The sequence below is a fragment of the Lepisma saccharinum genome, chromosome 15, assembly GCF_977018435.1.
Source record: "Lepisma saccharinum chromosome 15, izLepSacc3.1, whole genome shotgun sequence".
In the NCBI taxonomy this organism is placed as follows: Eukaryota; Metazoa; Arthropoda; class Insecta; order Zygentoma; family Lepismatidae; genus Lepisma; species Lepisma saccharinum.
This window is the reverse complement of record NC_139243.1, coordinates 13,044,180-13,064,621: the sequence shown is the minus strand read 5'-3', so window position 1 is coordinate 13,064,621 and position 20,442 is coordinate 13,044,180. Positions and strand designations below refer to the sequence as shown.

The 20,442-nt window shown below is 40.4% G+C and overlaps 1 protein-coding gene across 1 annotated transcript in view; it reads right to left on the bottom strand.

Moving 5' to 3' along the window:
- Nucleotides 1-20,442, bottom strand: part of LOC145999600 (F-box/LRR-repeat protein 16) — a 375,020-nt gene that overhangs the window by 193,824 nt on the left and 160,754 nt on the right. The window contains exon 2 of the mRNA XM_083136648.1: nucleotides 1,026-1,221. Coding sequence (XP_082992774.1) covers nucleotides 1,026-1,221 — 196 coding nt within the window. The remainder of the gene's footprint in view (nucleotides 1-1,025; nucleotides 1,222-20,442) is intronic.

Genomic DNA, 20,442 nt, shown 5'->3' with positions numbered 1-20,442 from the left:
ACAACTAAAGGTACAGTGAGAAAAAAGTTTGAGAACCGCTGGTCTAAAGCAATAGACAATGAATAGCGTCCACTTAACATTGCATGCTAATGTACAGTGTTGGAAGAAAGTCCCTTTACACCCGAACTAAATGCGTGTAACAATGTAAGATGGTAAGATATCCTGATCATTGATATGGCAACAGTGCTCTTCACGTGAATTGTCACGTGCCTGCCGCGTAACTGACACGTGACTGCCCGCGGAGGCAGAATAAAGTCTGTGCGTTGACCAGTTCATTGTCGCGCCTTTCCGTGTTTGGTGAACAACAATGGCAGATACCAGTGACTTCACTTTGGAGGAGCGCTTAGTGACAAGTGTGTGGGTCCATGAACGGAAGCACAACAACAAAAATATGCCGCAGGTGATGAATAGGTTTCGTGAACGGTTCGGGTCGCTAAGGAGCCACCAAGTCGTCAGACTTTGATCACGTGGGAGAAGAAAGCTTTTCGCCTGGGAAGTGTTTTGGATGCCCCTCGTTCTGGTCGTCCATCAGCCCGAAAGGATGTTTTGGACAACTAACTGTAAATATTATTAATATAAGGATGACATAAGTGGAGGTGTAAAGGGACTTTCTGGCCACCCTCTAGAACCACTGTCATTAAAATTCAGATAATTATTAGCCATAAGTTCCAGACAAGAGAAGATAACTCAAATCAATCAATCCATTAAAAACGGCAGCAGCAATGGCCAACTGGACTCACGTTAATTGTTGATGTTGCACGTGACGTTGTTAAGAAGGGTTCCTCCATGTATAGGCAGGAAACTACAAGCATGCAACTTGTGTCCTCTGACGTAGCACAGGAAGCTCCTCCCACTCTCCGATTTCCGTACCGCTCATGCGTATCAGTCTACTGCGCATGCTAGATCTGACGTAGCAAAGGAATCTCTTCCAAGCTCCTACTTGTTCTGCGCAAGAGCGTACATAGATACGACCTTAAAGACTTCCTCCCAGACCCAACGACACACTAAAACAATGAGGAACCTACCTGTCTAGCGTCAACTCCTCCAGCTGGTTGAGGTCGCAGGCGATGTACTCCAGGGCCGCGTCCGTGATGCGGGGGCACCACGAGAGGTCGAGACTCCTCAGCTTCTGAAGGTTCTCCGCGATCAGCTCCACACCGTCATCTGTTATCTTGCTGCACCCAGACAAGCTCAGCACCGTCAGGTTGGGAAGAGAGTGGACTGCAAGACAGACACAAAGGAAGGGATGTCATTCTCGGCTACAGAAGATAGATAATATGTAATATAAATAATTATTTCTGTTATTTTTTTAGAGATAAGCATTCATGAAGAGGAAATACTACTGGATGTCAGTCAGTTTGACTATTTATTTTGTATCGAACCCGGGACGCCTCGATTACAAGGCAACGACGTTACAACTATATCATCGGGGAGATCCGTAGTGGATGTCAGATTTGCACACTACAAACAGGGTAACCGCCATTTTATTTACAATTTTTTTATACACATGCACAATTCACGTTCTATGCACTTGGCCACTATGTACAGGGTGTACCAAATGTCTCATTACCCCTCTTTGAGGTAGACAAACCTGCAAAATGTTATTTTAACAACATGCGTATGATGAGAGGATGGTATACTATTAAATCAGACAAATTACCACCATTTACTCCAGAATATCTGTGTGCACACCACCATTTTCATGGCACATGTATTCTCTTACACGTATTGCGAAGTGCACTTTCGCCCCATCCTGTTGGAATCAGATTCGACCAAGAAGACCCAAACGTTCCAATTCCGATATGTACCTCAATGATGTGTTCAGAGACAAATGGATTGGACGAGGATTTCCAAATTTGCCAGCACCTCTGAAATGGCCACCCCGAAGTTCAGATATGACATCTTGTGATAATGCGCTATGCGGGCACATCAAACAGAAAGTCGCCCATAATCGTTATCAGACAACTGAGGCACTTCAAGAAGCTGTTCGCTGTGCGTTTGCTTCCCTCACGCCAGCCGTGTTACGGAGGATCTGACATCGGACCAGGAGGCGAATAATACTGTGCCTTGAAAATGGAGGTGTGCACACAGATCCTCTAGAGTAAATGGTGGTCATTTGTCTGATTTAATGGTATACCATCCTCTCATCATACACATTCTGTTAAAATAACATTTTGCAGGTTTGTCTATAATTCAAAGGGGGGTAATGGGACTTTTGGTACACCCTGTACAAATAGTAAGTATCGTACATATTAAAGCAAACTATTCTATCTCAGGAAGGTTCATTCAAAAATTGCTTGTTGTGTTGTGTTACACATATTTTGGACCCGTGAAACATTGCGGTAGATTGTAAATGAATAATCTTTTCTTATGTATTATTTTGCGAACATTACGTCAGTTGATTATCTAAAGCAGCAAGAATAATGTCTCCACATGTAAATTATTATTTTTATACAAGCTCTTAGGGAAATGATTATGATAAAAGTATTATGACAAATTTACATACGAAACTAGCAGAAATGTTACATAAAATTTATTAAATGCTATCTGTTGGAAATATTTTATCATGAAAGAGTTTTCTAAACACAATAAATTTTCTTTTGTTAAGTGTTTGTATTACATTTGCTGTTTGGCTTGCGACATATTTAAACATGATTCCGCAATTCATTATCCATTCGGAAGCTATTAGTCCTAACCTCTTATGAAGCTATAAACTTAATCTCTAGTATACTAGTATTACAGAAAAATGAATAACACATTCGTAATCAACACTACAATATCGATTGATGAACGTTGAAAATTTACAAACATAAAAAATCTGCTTAGCGTCGTTCTCTTTGTATCATATTGACTTATAACACCATTAAGCCTTGTTTCCATGATATGAAACACTCAATATGCTGACCAAGGCAGTAATTTATTTTATTATAAAACATAAACTAAACGTAACGTTTCAACTTTCTAGCAAGGTCTTCTTCAGACTCTGTACCAAGTACAAATGTAACAAGGTACAAAAACAGGACGATATATATACACAAACATTCCTCCCCCTCCAGACTATTAGAAAGTTGTTCTGGAACATTCTAGCAGGTGGCTTTCCCTTGTCAACTGTACTTTCACCTAAAAGGCTAAACATATTTACTATCCATCTAGAATGTGGTTGGACTCTTTATCTCACGCTCTTTTTCCTTCATTCTTCTTCCATCTTCTCTCCTCTTTTTCTCTTGTCCTTTCCACTCTTTATAACACCTTCTTCCATTCTTTGTTTAACTTCAGTCCCCCATTCCAGTTCATTGTGTCTTCTTCACCTTTCTTCTCTTGAAACGTTACGTTTAGTTTATGTTTTATAATTAAAAAAAATACTGCCTTGGTCAGCATATTGAGTGTTCCATATTGACTTATTTTTTTCCAAAGTAATTGGTGAAACACACACACTTCCATTGGTAAATACGCCATTTCACGTAGCAAATGCGGTCAGTTTATTGATCAAAAGCGGCGGCAGCAACTGGAAGCACAAGAGTTCGATTTCTGAGGTTGCTTATTGTGCAAACGCTGGCGTGCGGCGGATGTCATAATTTTGGTTTGCGTGTCGCAGTGGTCGCTCATGTGTCCGATAGGTCAGCCAGGCGCCGCGTAACAATAGGTCTTGTTGCACTTCGGATGGTGCCATGAACTTGCACGACCTCACCCTTATGAAAGCACAAGGTCAAAGGGCTAGTCTTTGTGAAACGACACAAGAAAGCTACACTTTCAGTGGGTATCTCAAAAGGGTAGTCTTTGTGAGACGACACAAATACAATTACACTTTCTGCAGGTGTCTCAACTGGATAGTATTTTCGAAAAAGCACAAAGGTAGATACACTTTCTGTAGGTATTTCAAAAGAATAGTCTTTGTGAAACGACACAAACTATTTGTAGGCTGGTAGATCCCAAAAGGCTAGACTTTGTGAAACGACATAAAAAAATATCACTTCCTGTGTGCCTCCCCGATGGTGTAGTGGTAACGTCGTCGCCTTGTAATCAAGGACTCCGGGGTCGATGCCCAGTGGAGGGGAATAGTAATAGGATCCCATTTTGAACTACAGGTCCAATCCCAATGATCCTTTCAATACTGAAGGTCGAATGTATGTACGAAGCGTAAGCTAAAAATAGACAATTGCCCGCCCTTTTCCAATTGAGCGGAGGAAGCTCAGCTCGGATTTCGAGACTTTCAGTATTTAATACTTGTTAACATTTCGAACATATGCGCAAAAATTAAGCTTTGTTTCATGTTCTACATGCATTTTGTGGTTTATTTGGCCCCTTAATCTCGTGGTAATCCGTTCCCTATGCATCTGGTGACGCAAGCACAGCCTCAACGTGGATTTTAAAATCCAAGAAAAGGACACTTATATTTTTCAAAACATGTTTCAACACAGTTATTCCGCAATGTCCAGCATATTTCGAAAATGAACAAAAACTGTTTCCCTAAAAATAATCTCATCAAATGTCATGGAAGTTTTAATGGCTTTTGTATTCGTTACGTAACTTTATCTGCTCGTTCCTCCCTTCCACCCCGCCGTTGCTACGAAAACGATGTCCAGGGAACTCGGATTCCGGAGGCAGATTGGTCGTATGCTAATTGAGCTCTAGGCCGCTGATGAGTCAACTCTCAAGTTTCACGGCCGCAGAAGGACAGCCTGCGGTTGCTGAGGAACGCGGGGTTCGACCCTCGGGAAGACAGGGATATTAATGCTCGTTCTTGTAACCACTTATACTTGGCCAGCGATGAAACAAACGCAAGTGCCAGTGTCTGGAAGGTTACCTTCTAGAGAGTAACTGACAAGGGAGGTTATGTAAGTGTCCCACTCCGATTTCCATGAAACTTGGCAGGTGTATAGAGGGGTCCAAAGGAAGAAATACGTGTTTTTTTTTGTTGCAGCTAAAAAAACTGTTTTAGGGGGGCAAAACCCCCCTCAAATGTCAAGATGAGGACAAATTGAAGTGGGGATCCGACCCCGAAACCACGTAAATATGGCATAGAAAGAACACGCACATATAATTGGAACACATGCAGCACAGAGCTGTGTTTGCCAGCGTTATGCATTTCATATCTCAAGTGTCCCACTTGTGTATCTGCCAGTACTCTTAGCACAGAACTTCAACCGACATCGTCCTCCACGATAGCACTTGCGTTTGGTACACACAACCCTACAGTTCTGTGCTGTGTGTGTTCCAATTATATGTGCGTGTTCTTCCTATGCCATATTTACGTGGTTTCGGGGTCAGATCCCGACTTCAATTTGTCCGCATCTCGACATTTGAGGGGGGGTTGCCCCCTAAAACCTTTTTTTTTTAGCCGAAACAAAAAAAAACACGCATTTCTTCCTTTGGGCCCCTCTATACACCTGCCAAGTTTCATGAAAATCGGAGGGGGACACTTACATAACCTCCCTTGTGAGTCGCAACTACATTGTTCAAAGGGTATATTTACGAATTTATTTATTTATAAATATTTTATATAGCGGAGTTAAGGCTGTACAGAACCTTTTCTTCCACTCGACTATTTACATAAAAGTATGCGTTAATACATTTGACCAGGGGTTCCCAAACATCTTCGTCTCACGGCGCCCTTTCAAGATTTTACCACAATGTACGCCTATCTAACACTTGGAACGCTAAGTTAGTGTGGTTAGGTTGCTTGCTTGCTTCAAGTTAAAAAAATAAACACATATTTCAAATTCAGAAATATTTTATATGTAAAAAGTACTAAATAAGCACATATTTGGAATAAGTGTCATTTCAGTGAAAATATTGGAACATTTTGCGGCGTCTCTGTAAGCCAGTCAAGGCGTGCCAGGGTGCCGTGGTGCACACCTTGGTAACCACTGCATTAGACATAAAGTACATTGGTTTCGCATATGTCCAGTCCAAGCACATACACACTACACTCGTACATACAAGCAGGACCTGCCCTAGATGGTAGCGGGGCCTGGGGCACATAATATACGCCAGAATCCCTACCGATTTCCTTTAGGTCCATCTCAACGTTATCCCTCCATCCTCGTTTTGGCCTTCTTACAGGTCTCTTACCATCATGTTTCCCAACAAGAATCCTGTAAACTCTTCTTTCCTCACCCAATAAGTAATTTGTATGTTTCGTATTATTAGCTAAGAGCAATAATCAGACCACAATGAAGCACAAAACCAAGATTTTAGGGAGGTTAATAAAAATTTATAAATCAGAGTTTTCATTACCGATGCGCCAAAGGTGCAACGTTCATTATATTTAATTACAAAACTAGGTATGTTCGATATCAAACAATTACTTTCCCTATGAAAGTGACAATTTTTGATCATACCAATAACATTCTCTGTCACAACTTTTTTTTTTTACTTTTTCATTCTATTTTGACGCTGTAGATTGTTCAAAACAAAATTCACTTCATGAGTTAATTCTACAATAACATTTTATATTTGATTGAAATATTTGAACACGAGATTTACATAGAACTTTGTTTAGAATATCATTTCAGTAATTTTTTGCTATTTGAAGCATGTCAAAATAATCCATAAAGTCAAGAAAAAATAGAAACTATAGAGGATGTGTAAATATGAGTGAAAAGAGAAACAGACATAGTTAATCGGGTAAGTGTGATTTAACAGGGCGAAACATGCACAGACGATACAACGATGTCACTAAATTTATCGAAATACGTACAGATAATAATAAAATGTGACGAACAAAGTGATATAGGAACAGACAATTGGGATAAAAGAGCGAAAAGGAAAACGGCGTTGAAAGGATGAAATAGACACAGCTGATAGGAAATTGTGGCTAACAGTCAAATAGATAAAGATTGGGTAAGTTAGCCAAAAGAGTGAGATATACAAAGATAATTGGGTAATATGAATACAAAAGAGTGACATAGACTGACTGATTGATTTGATTTATTTTACTTCGCTTTTCCGACACTTTTTAGCTAATATCGAATATGAGGATAAAGGGTGGTATGGCCAGGATTCAAACCCGGGATCCCTGGCGTCGTGTCAGTGTGCTAACCACTCAGTCACGGAAGTTGGCAAGACAGAAACAGACGGAGATACTATGGAAATGTGTCTAGAAAGATTGAAGAAGACACAGGTATGGAATTAAATCTGAAAGGAACTAAATGAGGGGAGGCAATACGAAAATGTCATTATAACACTGGAGAAGAGTAGCATCAAAGAGTGGTCTTTATTCTTAGCATGCGCCGCTGAGTGTAGTTCTTGAGAGGAGACCGGAAACTGCGACGTGCACGAGTAATTAGGTCGCAAGTGCAGGTTAGAAAGTATCAAAGGAGTTCCGCTCGACAGAAAGTCCTCTGGCACGTCGTTCTGAGAATCCACTGTTTCGGGAACAGGTGCAAGGAATGAGCCCCTTGGGACTGGATTACTGCATGGTGACGTCATCTTTTGCATAACGTCTTCCTCTTGCAGTCCAAAGCTGCACCCGATATCTCTGAGCAACGTGCAAAATAGGACATACTTTCGAGGAGTGTTTAGTGTCCTACCTCAGAGATCCCTAATGGTGGAACCTGCCCTCAGGATCTTGTGATGTACTACATCTATCTCTAGATATAGAACTGCCCTCAGCATTCAAACATTTGGACATTTTTTACCAAATACATTTTCCGAGCTTAGGGAGTGTAACTCACAGAAATTGTAAAATATCACTTCACAGCCTAAGTGCTGATGCACACTAAATTTTAATCAATTAATCAGACTTAAGTCTCACTGCCTTCTTCGAGCTTCTACCCGCAGAAATCATGGAAGTTGCGACGCTATTGTGGGAGCTTCGGAAAACCGGATATATACATAGGTTCCGGGGTGCTTGTAATCCCATTCTCGGTGTGACAAAGGCTACCTACGACGGTCTGTTGTAGTTCCGTTCCATATCATTGACCACGCCTCTTTAAGGAAACAACCGTCCGATTTCGATGGAACTTGATGCATTCTAAAGATAAATGTTTCATGCCTGTTTCATATCGCAATTAACTCTTGAACTCAATAATAATAATACCAGCAAATAAACAAATAAATATCATTGAATGAATTTAAACCAGGCGTAGCACTCTTTGCTAATTGTGACCTACAAGCGTAAGGGTGATCGTACTTTTAAAATGTATAAGATTTTCAAATCAGAGGTCAACTAGACACTCCATAATTTCTAAGACAACTTTATTTGCAGTTATCCAACCTAGATCTTGATTATAAAATTTTCTCATTTGTGAATATTCAACATTCCTAGCATGGACATCTCGAGGATTTTACCAAGAAACAGCAAGCAATGCACTCATTTTTTCTCAGAACATCGCTGTCCGCAATCAACAAAACATTGCTTGAAATTGGTGACGAACCTCTAGCAATAATGCACAGTCCGTTATAAATGCAATAATGAATATGATTGAAATGAAACTACATGCGTGAAATATGCAACTTTCAACAAACATTCGCCTTGCGGATGCCTATGATTCTTAGGCAATACATTTGTTCATAATTCTAAAACTATTATAAATATCCTGGATTTGTTAATATCGTTTCAAACTAAAAATACCAGGTATTTCGTCTGTAGAGACTGTTGTGTGTGTTGAATTGATTTCCGTTGTATTCTCCTGTACAAAAATCTAATAGGCCTTTAAGCCATTGCCTCATCTGAATGCATTTCCTTGTTATTTCTATTGAGAGCGATTTTGTCGATCTTTCTACTCAGATTGCGTTGTTATATGTCCTTCTCCCCCCCTCCCCTCGTTACAATTATCCATGTATTGGCTATCCAAGCGGACGCAATACAAAATTCCCCTCATTATTTTCATAGATTCAGCTTCCTTCTTGAATTCCCGGTATGTAATAACGGTCGGATTTTTCCACGTTGGATCAAGCTGATGTTTGTATGGCCTCTTGTTAACCTCTTTGCAGCCGGCATAGCGTTGTTAACCATTGCTTCATAATTGGAAACTCGGGGTACTATTTACATAGGGCGCACGCGCTCGTACATGCGCACGCGAGAGGGGAAAGATTGAACGAGAAGGAGAAAAAAATGCAGGAAAACACAGCATTCGTAAAAAAAAAGAGAGATGGATATTAACCTTTAGACCGCCGAGCAGGTTTTCGAAAGTACTTCCCTCTGGCGGCCGCCTTTGCGCGCGATTTTTAAATTTTACACTTATTTTAGAAAAACGTTATATCTCGGAGACTATTCGAGAAATCTACTTCGGGTAACTTTTGTTTTGCATCTAGAACATCAGGGCATGCAACCGTGCAGGAATCAAACGCCAAAGCCAATAAGAGGGGTTAAGTGGGCCGAGGCCCACAACTTTCAATGAAAAAAATCATAAAAATGGGGAGTTTTTTCACATATTCGATAATGTAATGCACCTAGGAACATGAAATGACTTCCATTCGGTTGAGAAAGGACCATTCTTTGAAAATAAGGCTAAAGTTTACCTCTCCTACCCAAAATAGCGTGGAAAGAGGAGCAAACTCCCCATTTGTATGATTTTTTCATTGAAAGTTTTGGGTCGCGGCCCATCCAACCTCTCTTATTGGCTTTGGCGTTTTCATTCCTACACGGTTGCATGCCCTGGTGTTTTAGCTGCAAAACAAAAGTTACCCGAAGTAGATTAGTCAAATTGTCTACGAGTTAAAACATTTTTTCGGTTTCGCCGAGGCCTTTTGGCGCGAGTTTTAAATTCGTAACACTTATTTGACAAACAATGTTATAACTCGTAGACAATTTGACCAATCTACTTCGGGTAACTTTTACTTTTCAGCTAGAACAACAGGGCATGTAACCGTGCAGAAATCAAAACGCCAAAGCCAATAAGAGGGGTTGGGTGGGCCGCGGCTCCCAACTTTCAATGAAAAAATCATAAAAATGTGTTTTTCACATATTCTATAATGTAATACACCCAGGAACATGAAATGACTTTCATTCTGTTGAGAAAGGACCATTCTTTGAAAATAAGGCTAAAGGTTTCGTCCCCTTCCAAAAATAGCAGGGGAAGAGGGAGCAAACTCCCCATTTTTATGATTTTTTTCATTGAAAGTTGAAGGCCGCGGCCCACCCAACCCTTCTTATTGCCTTTGGCGTTTTGATTCCTGCACGGTTGCATGCCCTGATGTTTTAGCTGAAAAACAAAAGTTACCCGAAGTAGATTGGTCAAATAGTCTACGAGTTATAACATTTTTTTGTCAATAAGTGTACAAATTTAAAATTCGCGCCAGCTTCCATACGTAACTTTGGAGTCGGGGGGAGGGGGTCCTGGGTGGGTGGGATTTCTTCCACATGACATTTCAAAGTTTTATCTGAACATCTGTCAGCGTTTACAACCTCACATACAAGTATGACGGTGCTAAAAGCACATGAACTTTTTAATCAGCACAATGGGTCACCAGTGACCCATCGGCCGACTACGCCTATATTTTCTATGGGTCACATGTGACCCATTGGCCGAGTAAAGGTTAATAGAGTCAATTGTCGGACCCACGGTGTCTTGGGGCTCTACGAAGAATTTTTTCCCCTCTGAAGTACTGGTGTACATTTTATACATAAGAATATGAACTCTACTCGAATGAAAAAATACGTGGAAGCAATGTCTCAGTTAATAAGAGACGCCATAACAGCTTGTGTCGGTAATTCTAATGACAGAAATTCGAAATTGTAAAAAGTAAATTGCTCCCCCGTGCATTGCACCACACCATGGAGGCGTATATGGGGGTGTGGAGTTAGGGCCTGACAGGAGGCCAATCCTATGAAATATTTTAAAATGCTTAGTTTATTTCTATCTCGTTTCTCTATTGTAAGACTGTTGTAATATGAAACGCAATTATGGGCTGAAACTGCCAATTGAGCAGTACGTATATTTTCTTCTTCTTTTATTCCTTTATAATTCTTGTTGATTTAACAAATGAAGTTCTATATGTGTAACATTGTACAGGGTGGGCGGAAAGTAACTCCCTATTTTTAATTTTGTATTTCTATTGAAGTTTTGTACATATTGCAATGAAAGTTATCTTGTTTTATAGACTAAAGTATGCCATTTATTGTATACTTTTCCAGAACCTCTGAAGCTTTTGAAGTTTCTTTGAAGTGCCCTTGAAGATAGAGATGGTAGTACGACTGAGCATTGAAGAGAGAGCCAAAATTGCATCAATATTTGAGGTGTGGCAATCTGGAATTCAGGTGCAACGGTGGTGGAGGGGTCAACATGGGAGGCAAGCTGTTCTGGATGCAAAAACAATTAAAAATTGACACAGAAAATTAATGACTACCAGAAGTGTCGTGGACATTAAGAGATCAGGTAGGCCCTCGACTTCAGTATCGGAGGAAAAGGTGGTCACAGTGAGGGAGATGCTCGAGAGATGTTCTGAATGGGACGAGGCACATGAACTGTTATTTATGCAAGATGGAGCTCCCCCACATTATGCCTTGACTGTTAAGACAATGGCTTCGTGAGCGCTTCGCAGGACGCTGGAGGACGCTGGATAGGTCGCCGAGGGCCCACAGAATGGCCAGCTCGAAGTCCAGACCTCACCCCATGTGATTTTTTTTATGGGGTTGGGCTAAGGAAGAAGTGTATTGCAGCAAATCTCAAACTCTTGGTGAACTTGAGAATAAGATTCTTGAGGTCATGAGTGGTGTTCCTGCTGAGTTATTGTGGAAGGTCGTAGCAAACGTACCTGTTCGTTTAAGGCAGTGTTTAGAAAATACTGGAGCACACATTGAGTTGTAACTTGAGGGAAGATAATGGTATACAATAAACTACATGTGTACAAAAAAGTAAGTTTCTACCTTCAATATCTTAGGAAGAAAAAAATAAAAATAGGGAGTTACTTTCCGCCCACCCTGTATAAGAAGTGTAACCATGAAGCTTAAAAAAGTGTTTTGCAGTTTCTAGAAGAATTATATTATTTAACTATAAGATTATACTACTGAGCTAAGTGTTGTTTATAGGACTGAATATTCTGATCAGTTAGATATTTGAATATTAATCCTAGTATTCTGCGTTAGAAGTGGAAACGTTTGTGTTACTGGGATAGACATTGCTACCATCTGTTGTTCAGTGACCTTAGTAATCTTAATTAGAAATCACCTTGATGAGATTTTAATGTTAATTATGTCTCAGGCCTCACACTTTCCTGATCACAGCCGAAGGTGGGGGTGATGTGATGCGATCAGCACCTCGCCCCTGGCCGCCTTTATCCCCCGAGTTTCCTCCAGGACCCACTTTATACGACGTTGGGTGGGAGCCGGAGCCGCTTGAACAGGTGGAAAAAATCTCTGTTCTCCCCCTCCGGGGATCGAACCCAAGGTCTCTCGCATGGTAGTCAGACGTATTGAATGTAAATAAAATAATTGTCCATTCATCAATCTCATGGTCGCGAGTGAAAAAAACACGACAAGAGATATCAAACATGCAACTACATCGGGGTTTCTCAAATTATGGTACCGTACCAGTGCTGGCCTTCGGATTCTGGTACGCTAGCTTGATAGAAAAATACAGAAAGTTTTTGTTACATCTGTATCCTATTTTGTATAAGCAGGTCCACCTTCAATATAAAACAAACAAAACAAAAAATATATACCAAAAGGTTCCTGCAATGTATAGGGGAGAGTTGCAGAAATTGGACCGTTGCCTAATTTGGACCACATTCGTCTTTGCCTATAGACGAGTATTTGAAACAGGTGAATCGGCACTACTGGTTGGCGTCGGTGCCATGTAGAAATGACTGAATGGTCACTCAACTAGAGACGTTCGACGAAGTAGGAGTGCTGTTATTGTGTTTCCATTGTTCGTGTTGCAATTATTGAGCTTCGGATCTTAAGCTCTTGTGTAGACTAGGGCTAAGTAATCAAATGTCCTGTAGTATACAGGGAGTCCATAAAGTCCTGCAAAAAACTAAAACTCTATAACTTGAAAACTATTAAGTTTATTAACACAATATTTTGTGTGTACTTACAGCAAGGTTAAAAGTTTATTTCCTGCTTGTTAGGTTCATCGCCAAACCTCCAATTGTGCACCATTCACGTCCAAACACTCTTGCAGTCTTTTGGTGAAACAGAGAATTGCGTGCTGCCGGTGCTCTCCTGGGATATTCAGAATCACATCTCTTATTTTTTCTTTTAGGTCATCCAGATTAGCTGGTTTCTGTGAATACACCTCTGTCTTTACATGTCCCCACAACCAATAATCGCAAGGTGTCAAGTCTGGTGATCTTGCAGGCCAAGGTGTGGGCCCTCTTCGGCCAATCCATCTACCTTGAATTTGTTCGTTAAGAAACTGCCGAACTTTTAGGGCCGGGCCTTCACCTTCTTGCATACGATCTTGTGTAATGTTGACTTCGGTATTCCCAGTTCCAGTGATCTTTGTTTCAGCGATTTCATTGGACTCCGATGCACGCTGTCCTGCACTGACTGGAATCACATCGTCACTCGATCCTGGCCTTCCACTGCATGGCAAATCTGACGCACTTCCCGTTGCCTTGAACTTTTCACACCATCTCTTTTTATTAGAATTTGCTGGGGGTGGTTTCCCATATGTTGTCTGGAACTTTCTCTGCGCTGAAACACAAGATTTTAACTCTGCAAACCACAGAACACACAGTGCCTTTTCCTGGATGGACGCCATCTTAAGTCACATGATCACGTGATTACCAGTGCAAGCGTCACTGAGCAGTGTGGCCAGAACAAAACTTTAAACTTCCACCCTTCTCGGCCAAAAAATGTGTATTGTTAAACGCAACAGCTAAAAAGTTATAGAGTTTCAGTTTCTTGCAGGACTTTATGGACTCCCTGTATTATAAAAGTGCCATTCATTAACCACTAACTACATGTGGTAAAACTATGGTTTAGTTGCGTATGTTCGTGTAGTGTCATATTTTTATTGACGCGGTATAATTGCCTAAGTTGGACCACCACGTGTTTCCTAAATTGGACCGGGGAAAGTATAGGCTGTGGACAGAGATGGAATTGAAACTGGCTATAGCAGCATACAATAATGGGGACTATGGCTTGAACAATTTTAGTAGAAGGAATGGTTTGTTTGGTTTTACAGCTGACCGAATATTCAACGTGGATGAGTCAGGTTTCACCGCAGTCCAGAAATGTCCACAAAAAATTGTAGCAAAGGAAGGTAGGTGTTGTTTCAAGCGACGAACGTGGAGTAAATACCACAATGGTGTGTGCAGTCGTTCTGCAGGTGTCTAGAAACCGTAGACATACATACGTACATGCCTTTTGTGAGCGGTCCAACCTAAGCAACCTGTGGTCCAAGTTAGGAAACCAGTTGCCTATAATGGACCGATGTCACTCCTTATGTTTATGTACCCTATTATATTGGTTCCTGCATTTTTGGTTGAAATACATATATGAAGTGAAAGCTAATAGTTTGTGCTTCTCATACCTACAATTTCGTTCTTTTTCTGGGTCTTGTTTTTGATGCAGAAGCAAAATACGAGTACCAACTGGTCCAATTTTGGCAACTCTCCCCCAAGTTGCAGTTTCTCCACAAATAATTGTATTATGTATTGTACACATTATTAAAGTCAATTGTTACTAGTATTAGGCAATATAATCATGTAATATTAAATATTAGCAATTACCAAGTGGTACGGCAACAGTACCACTTGCCGTCCGACCTTGGTGATTATCGCAGCGCGCTACGACGTCAAGGGTCCCGGGTTCGAATCCCGGCCTGGGCAAGTTTTTTTTTATTGTCTCTTCATCAATTTCATCACATCATCAATCATTCGTATAGTCACGTTTAACCAAAAGTGGTAGGAAATCGAAGTAAAATAAACCAAATCAATCAATTAGTAAATGGTTCAGTGGCACTTCTGTCTAGAAGTTTGAGAACATCTGCTGTACACCAGCGGAGATTGGAACTGTGCCAAAGAGACTGGACTGCCAACTTTTCTTCAGAAGACCAAGAAGTCACACACCGAAGTTTACCAATCCGAACATCCCCGGCACATCATATAATGAATAAAATAATAACTATATCCGCAAACGCCCACGTTAAGGTGTGTCGGTCATGTAACGAAGGTTCTTGTGATTCAGAGACTAACAAGCCACAACAAGGAGCAACCAATTAAAAATTCATGCCGCAGGAAAAACGATACAATCCGTTCAGCGGAATGGCCGCATTAAACCGAAGACTCGCTTCCGACGATAACCGCGTCCCGGACGGGAAGTGCAATCAAAGGCGTCAGCAAACGAGCCTCTAAACCTGCAACGGACGAAGCAATTTTCAAAGTTTGGGTGACGTCGGCGGGAAGGGAGGACGGTGTAGTGTTTCTCTAAGTGAAGGAAGGGATTAAAAGCCTACTCAGCTTGCAAGGTATTGGCTCGGTAAGTGACATCTTTTGACGATTCTTCGAGGAAGGGGAGGGGGGGGGGGTTAAACGACGTTTCTCGTTTTGTTACAAGAGCCCTTAACATTATTTTTTTCAGTAAGGGGCTTGCCTGCGTATTATATGACGGACTCAATTAGCAATTGCGTTAACGTAAATAGTACCAAATAAATAAATAAATAGTTATAACATTACAGTCTGCGTGTTCCGACGACCCTCCGGAATGGTATCATATTGCTGTTTTGCAGCAATTATTTTTATTTTTAATAGTTATTCTCTTCCTACATTCATTCTCTCTCCAATCAATCGCAACTTGTAACTCGCATTTACACATATTAACCCTATTCTTTATATTTCTGTTTATATCCTCTCTATGTATACCTTTTATATGTAATTTAGTCCCGGGTTCGATACCCCGTGGAAGCAGGCACAGTGGTTCGGATTCCACTTTAAACTGTAGGTTAAGTCCCGATTAGCCTTACTGTGCATAAGGTGGACTTAAAACACCAAATCAATCAATCAATTTTATATGTAATTTACTTCACACAAACATTTACTAACTTTAGACATTTTATTTGTTATGTAATATATACCTATATGCAACTTACAGATATGTGTTAGTGAACTGAAATAAAGTACAAATCATTGTAAATATAACATACAACAGTATAAGAGTTACTAATCTTTATTGGTATTTTTTTTCATTTAATATTCTAGCATTTCATTCATGCTTGATATACTCTGTTTTCATTATAAATATTTGTTTCTCTTTTGTCATTACTTTCACCAACATAATGAAAACATTGCTCTGGATACCCGAACAAATGTTAATATGAAAAGAACAAAAGTTGCCGAATTACACGCAAAATAGAAAAAAAAACTAATAGGAACAACTTGTAACCTAAGTATACAATCATGTAAAATTGGCACAATGAATGAAGTGACCAATATGTAATTTGTAATGTATTAGATGAAAATGTAATCAAATAGAATACAAATAAAGTGCTCAGCACACTAAAAGTAGAGAAACCATAATTCTGAGGATATGACGTCCTGGTTTATTTATAGGCATCAGGACAATAAGCGCATACTCCTGAATGTATCCGGGTGGAGGTTGGCTTCTTCAGGGGTCCCCCTTTTTTCTGCGTGTTCGAAACGAGATGAACACATTATCTATGTATTTGTTGGTACGTCGATTTCATCAACATTCGTCGCACGTGTCTCTTGCATTTACTGATATGGTATGATACCCGAAATATAACGGGGGCATTTTAGAATGTACACTCTTGAATTTCAGGCCGCAATTATTGGGAATTCTTTGTCTTGGTCTGTTTGTAAATACTGTAAACACTTCTTACAACATGGCAAGTACGATTATTCTTTTATATTTTGCTCAGCTAGAACTCCCTAGTTGTTGTTTACAAGTATTTTGTCTTAACAAGCAACGCTAGTGGCAACCCCGCCACGCGTCCCTGGAAGTTAAGTCACAGCGATCGTTTCTGTGTTGGGTTGCATACATACAGGTAAGATTTTAAGTGCTTATAGCGCAGAAACTAAGCACTTTTGAGGCAACGTTAATGAGGGAAAGTTACTTATTTTATGGTATCTAGCAGCACCCGTTGCTGAAGTTATTTTGCGACACCCTGTATATGTGAAGAACTCGGGAGTAAAACTTGATAATCTGCACTCCGTTCAAAATTGAGGTAAGACTGGATTCAGTTGCTGGACAGTCTAAAGTTCCTTCAGTAGCCGTAAAGGTCAGAAACACACGTGAACATCTGTAGTGGGTTATCACGTTTTAATCCCAAGCAGCTCGTATATTTAGTTCATTGTGCGCACATTGCACGTACACACGCCTCACACCATAGTGCGGAAATTTGCTACTTTATACAGCATTTTGTCCAAGCTTCAGTTCAACTGACAATGCTGTTTAAAGAAGTAAATGTTCGCACTGTGAAGTGAGGCGAGTGTACGATTTTCGAAAATGTTTTATTTACAAGAGTTTCATGACAATCATGTATCAGGGCAATGCAAAATAAAATCGTGTTTCGTAGTTTCTCGATAAGTAGACTATGAATGTCTATGTAGGATGTTATAAAGGTGCCTTACCCTAGTAATGTATAACTAACTCTCTAGCCTTCCCAGGGGTGTAAGGGGTGCTCCTTCCACGTAGTGCACCCAATAGTCAACCTCACTTCCACGTAGTACACCCTAGATTGTAGACTAACGAGGCTCTGGCGAGTGGCCCCATCGTCAGTATAATTTTGTTTGTGTTGTCCTGTGTTTTGTCCTTATTTGTGCTGAGTGCTCCTTTACATCCTCAGCTTTTAACGAAAGTCAGAAGATTTTAATATTTTATGATTTTAGTTATGCAACGTTAGAGTTGTTATGTGTAACGATAAGGGGCTGGACCCCGTATAACGTGACGGGTGCAAAATAGCCTTAGTGCCTTAGTGCTGAGACCCAAGATTTTAAATTCAAATCAAATCAAATCTAGCCTTCCTAAACCCGAAAGTTCATGGCCGCAGTAACACAAGCCTTCCATTTGTCCCTATCCTGGGCAAGATCAATTCAATCTTTTCCATCCTTACCGATTTCCGTTATGTCAGTCTCAACGTTATCCCTCCATCTTCGTCTTGGCTTTCCTAAATGTCTCTTACCATCAGGTTTCCCAACAAGAATCCTGTAAACTCTTCTTTCCTCTCCCATTCGTGCCACATGGCCTTCCCACCTAAAGTCTCCTTGATTTAATTATTCTAATAATATCTGGACACGAATTCAAATTATGCAGTTCTAAATAATACCCTACTAATGGATGATCTTCTCTTCTGGATTGGGTGCCTAGAATCATGAATGTTAGGCTAAACCAACAAGCTGTCACTGAATTTCTGACGAAAGAGGGTTGCTCACCTAAGGACATCCATATTCGGCTGTTGAAGGCTTATGGGGATGCTTTAGTGGACATTAGGAATGTGCAGCGTTGTGTGAAGTTTCAAGAAGGAGTAACTGACGTAGCAGATAAGCCGACGAGTGGTCGTCCCTTAATAGCAGTCACAGATAGAACCACGAACTTGCTGATGCGTTGGGACACAAAGGGCATTCTTCTCATTGCATTTCTGGGTGTACGTCAAACAACCACCAGCTAGACCTACGTTACTATACTTAAAGGAGCTATTGTAAATGCAAGTAAATACATTGACATTAACAACAAAGTTAAGTGAGGAACAAAACTGTTTCATCCATGTACTATTCAATTGGAAAAGTGTTTTAAACACTTGTAAGAAAATCTTAGGCTTGTACTTTAAACTGTTTTCAACATTCTGGTTTTAAACATGCCACCCATATTTATATGAGACTGGGTGGTCCCTAGAGACCTTATGCAGTGACTAGGGATGGCCAAATCCGGATAATTTTTTATCTGGATTTAAAATATCCAGATATGGGATATTCTGGTATCCATATATTCTGATTATCCCGATATTCGGATCATGCGGATCTCCTATATTCGGATTATTCGAATTGGACGGATATCAGATATTCCGATTAATCGAATTGTCCGGATATCCGAATATATGCATTATCCGGGCAGTTTTATCGTGTATCCGTTTCACGGGCTATCCACATATTATCTTATTCGTCATGTTCGTAATTCACTGTGCGATTTTTTTTGCAAATCCTTCATCCGAATATCCAGATTATCCGAATATCCAAATTATCCGAATATCCAGATTATCCGAATATCCTAATTATCCGAATATATAAATTATCGGAATATCCAGATTATCCGAATATCCAAATTATCCGAATATCCAGATTATCCGAATATTCAGATTATCCGAATATCCAAATTATCCTAATATCCAAATTATCCGAATATCCAGATTATCCGAATATCCAAATTATCCGAATATCCAAATTATCCGAATATCCAGATTATCCGAATATCCAAATTATCCGAATATCCAGATTATTCGAATATCCAAATTATCCGAATATCCATATTATCCGAATATCCAAATTATCCGTTGCATCCGAAGGATTGTGTGGCCATCCCTAGCAGGGACATCAAAGGAAAATTTCTGATCTGACATAACTGACCCCAGATATCGAACCTGTGTCTTCCGACTGGCGGTTAAGACGCCATACAGGCTGGCCCACTGCTGCTCGCAATTCATGCGACTTATATTCTGATTTATTTAAGTCTGAAACGAGACGGGAGTCTCATGTCGGTTCCATCCCAGTATCCATTGGGGGGGAGGGGGTGGAGCTGGGCGAATGGAAAATTCCCAATAACTACCCGTGGGGGAAGCGACTGTATACTTCTGCGAAGTATAGATTAGTACTGAATTGGATTCGTTGCCATGCAGTCGTGAATAGGCACACGCACGCTCGACGCTGACAAGACTAAGCGACGACAAAGAAATCTGTTGCTGTAGTGACGTCTCTTTCCCAGCTCAAAAATGTCCCAGCACGACTTTCCGAGTTTTGGAACGCGCGTGACTTCGTATGAGCACGCACCTCGTGAACTCATTCGCGAGCCTGATATCAATGTTTGAACTTTGCACGTCACGTTTGTCCCAGAAATTGACGCAGCGTTTCTTGCAAATATGTTCCTTCGGGCAAGGGCAAGACTGAATTCCAAATGGTGCATATATTTGTTTGAGTGTAAACTGCAGGGTGTCTCCAAACTCACATGACTTTAACGGAACACAGGACGCTGTAAAAACTAGCTTGGGCACTCAAACTGAATGCATCCAGATGCAACTTAAGAGATCGTTTGCGCAGAGAAAAAGTTCTTCAGTAGCTACTGCGCATACCTGCATAGAGTGGGATGCTTAAGTACTACCAAGCAAATTGCTCATCACTAAATTTATTCTTTCGTTTTGCGAAATGAGAGCTTCAGGAATTGAAACAAAACACCAACGACAACTTCTGCTCCTCCATACCTAAAAGTCAATTCCTTGTAAACTCGTAGGATCCAAGAGAAAAATTAATAAAAATAGGCACAGCCAATTTTCCGATTAATATAGGTATATGCATCTCACTGTATAACTGGTCTCTCGTATTAGA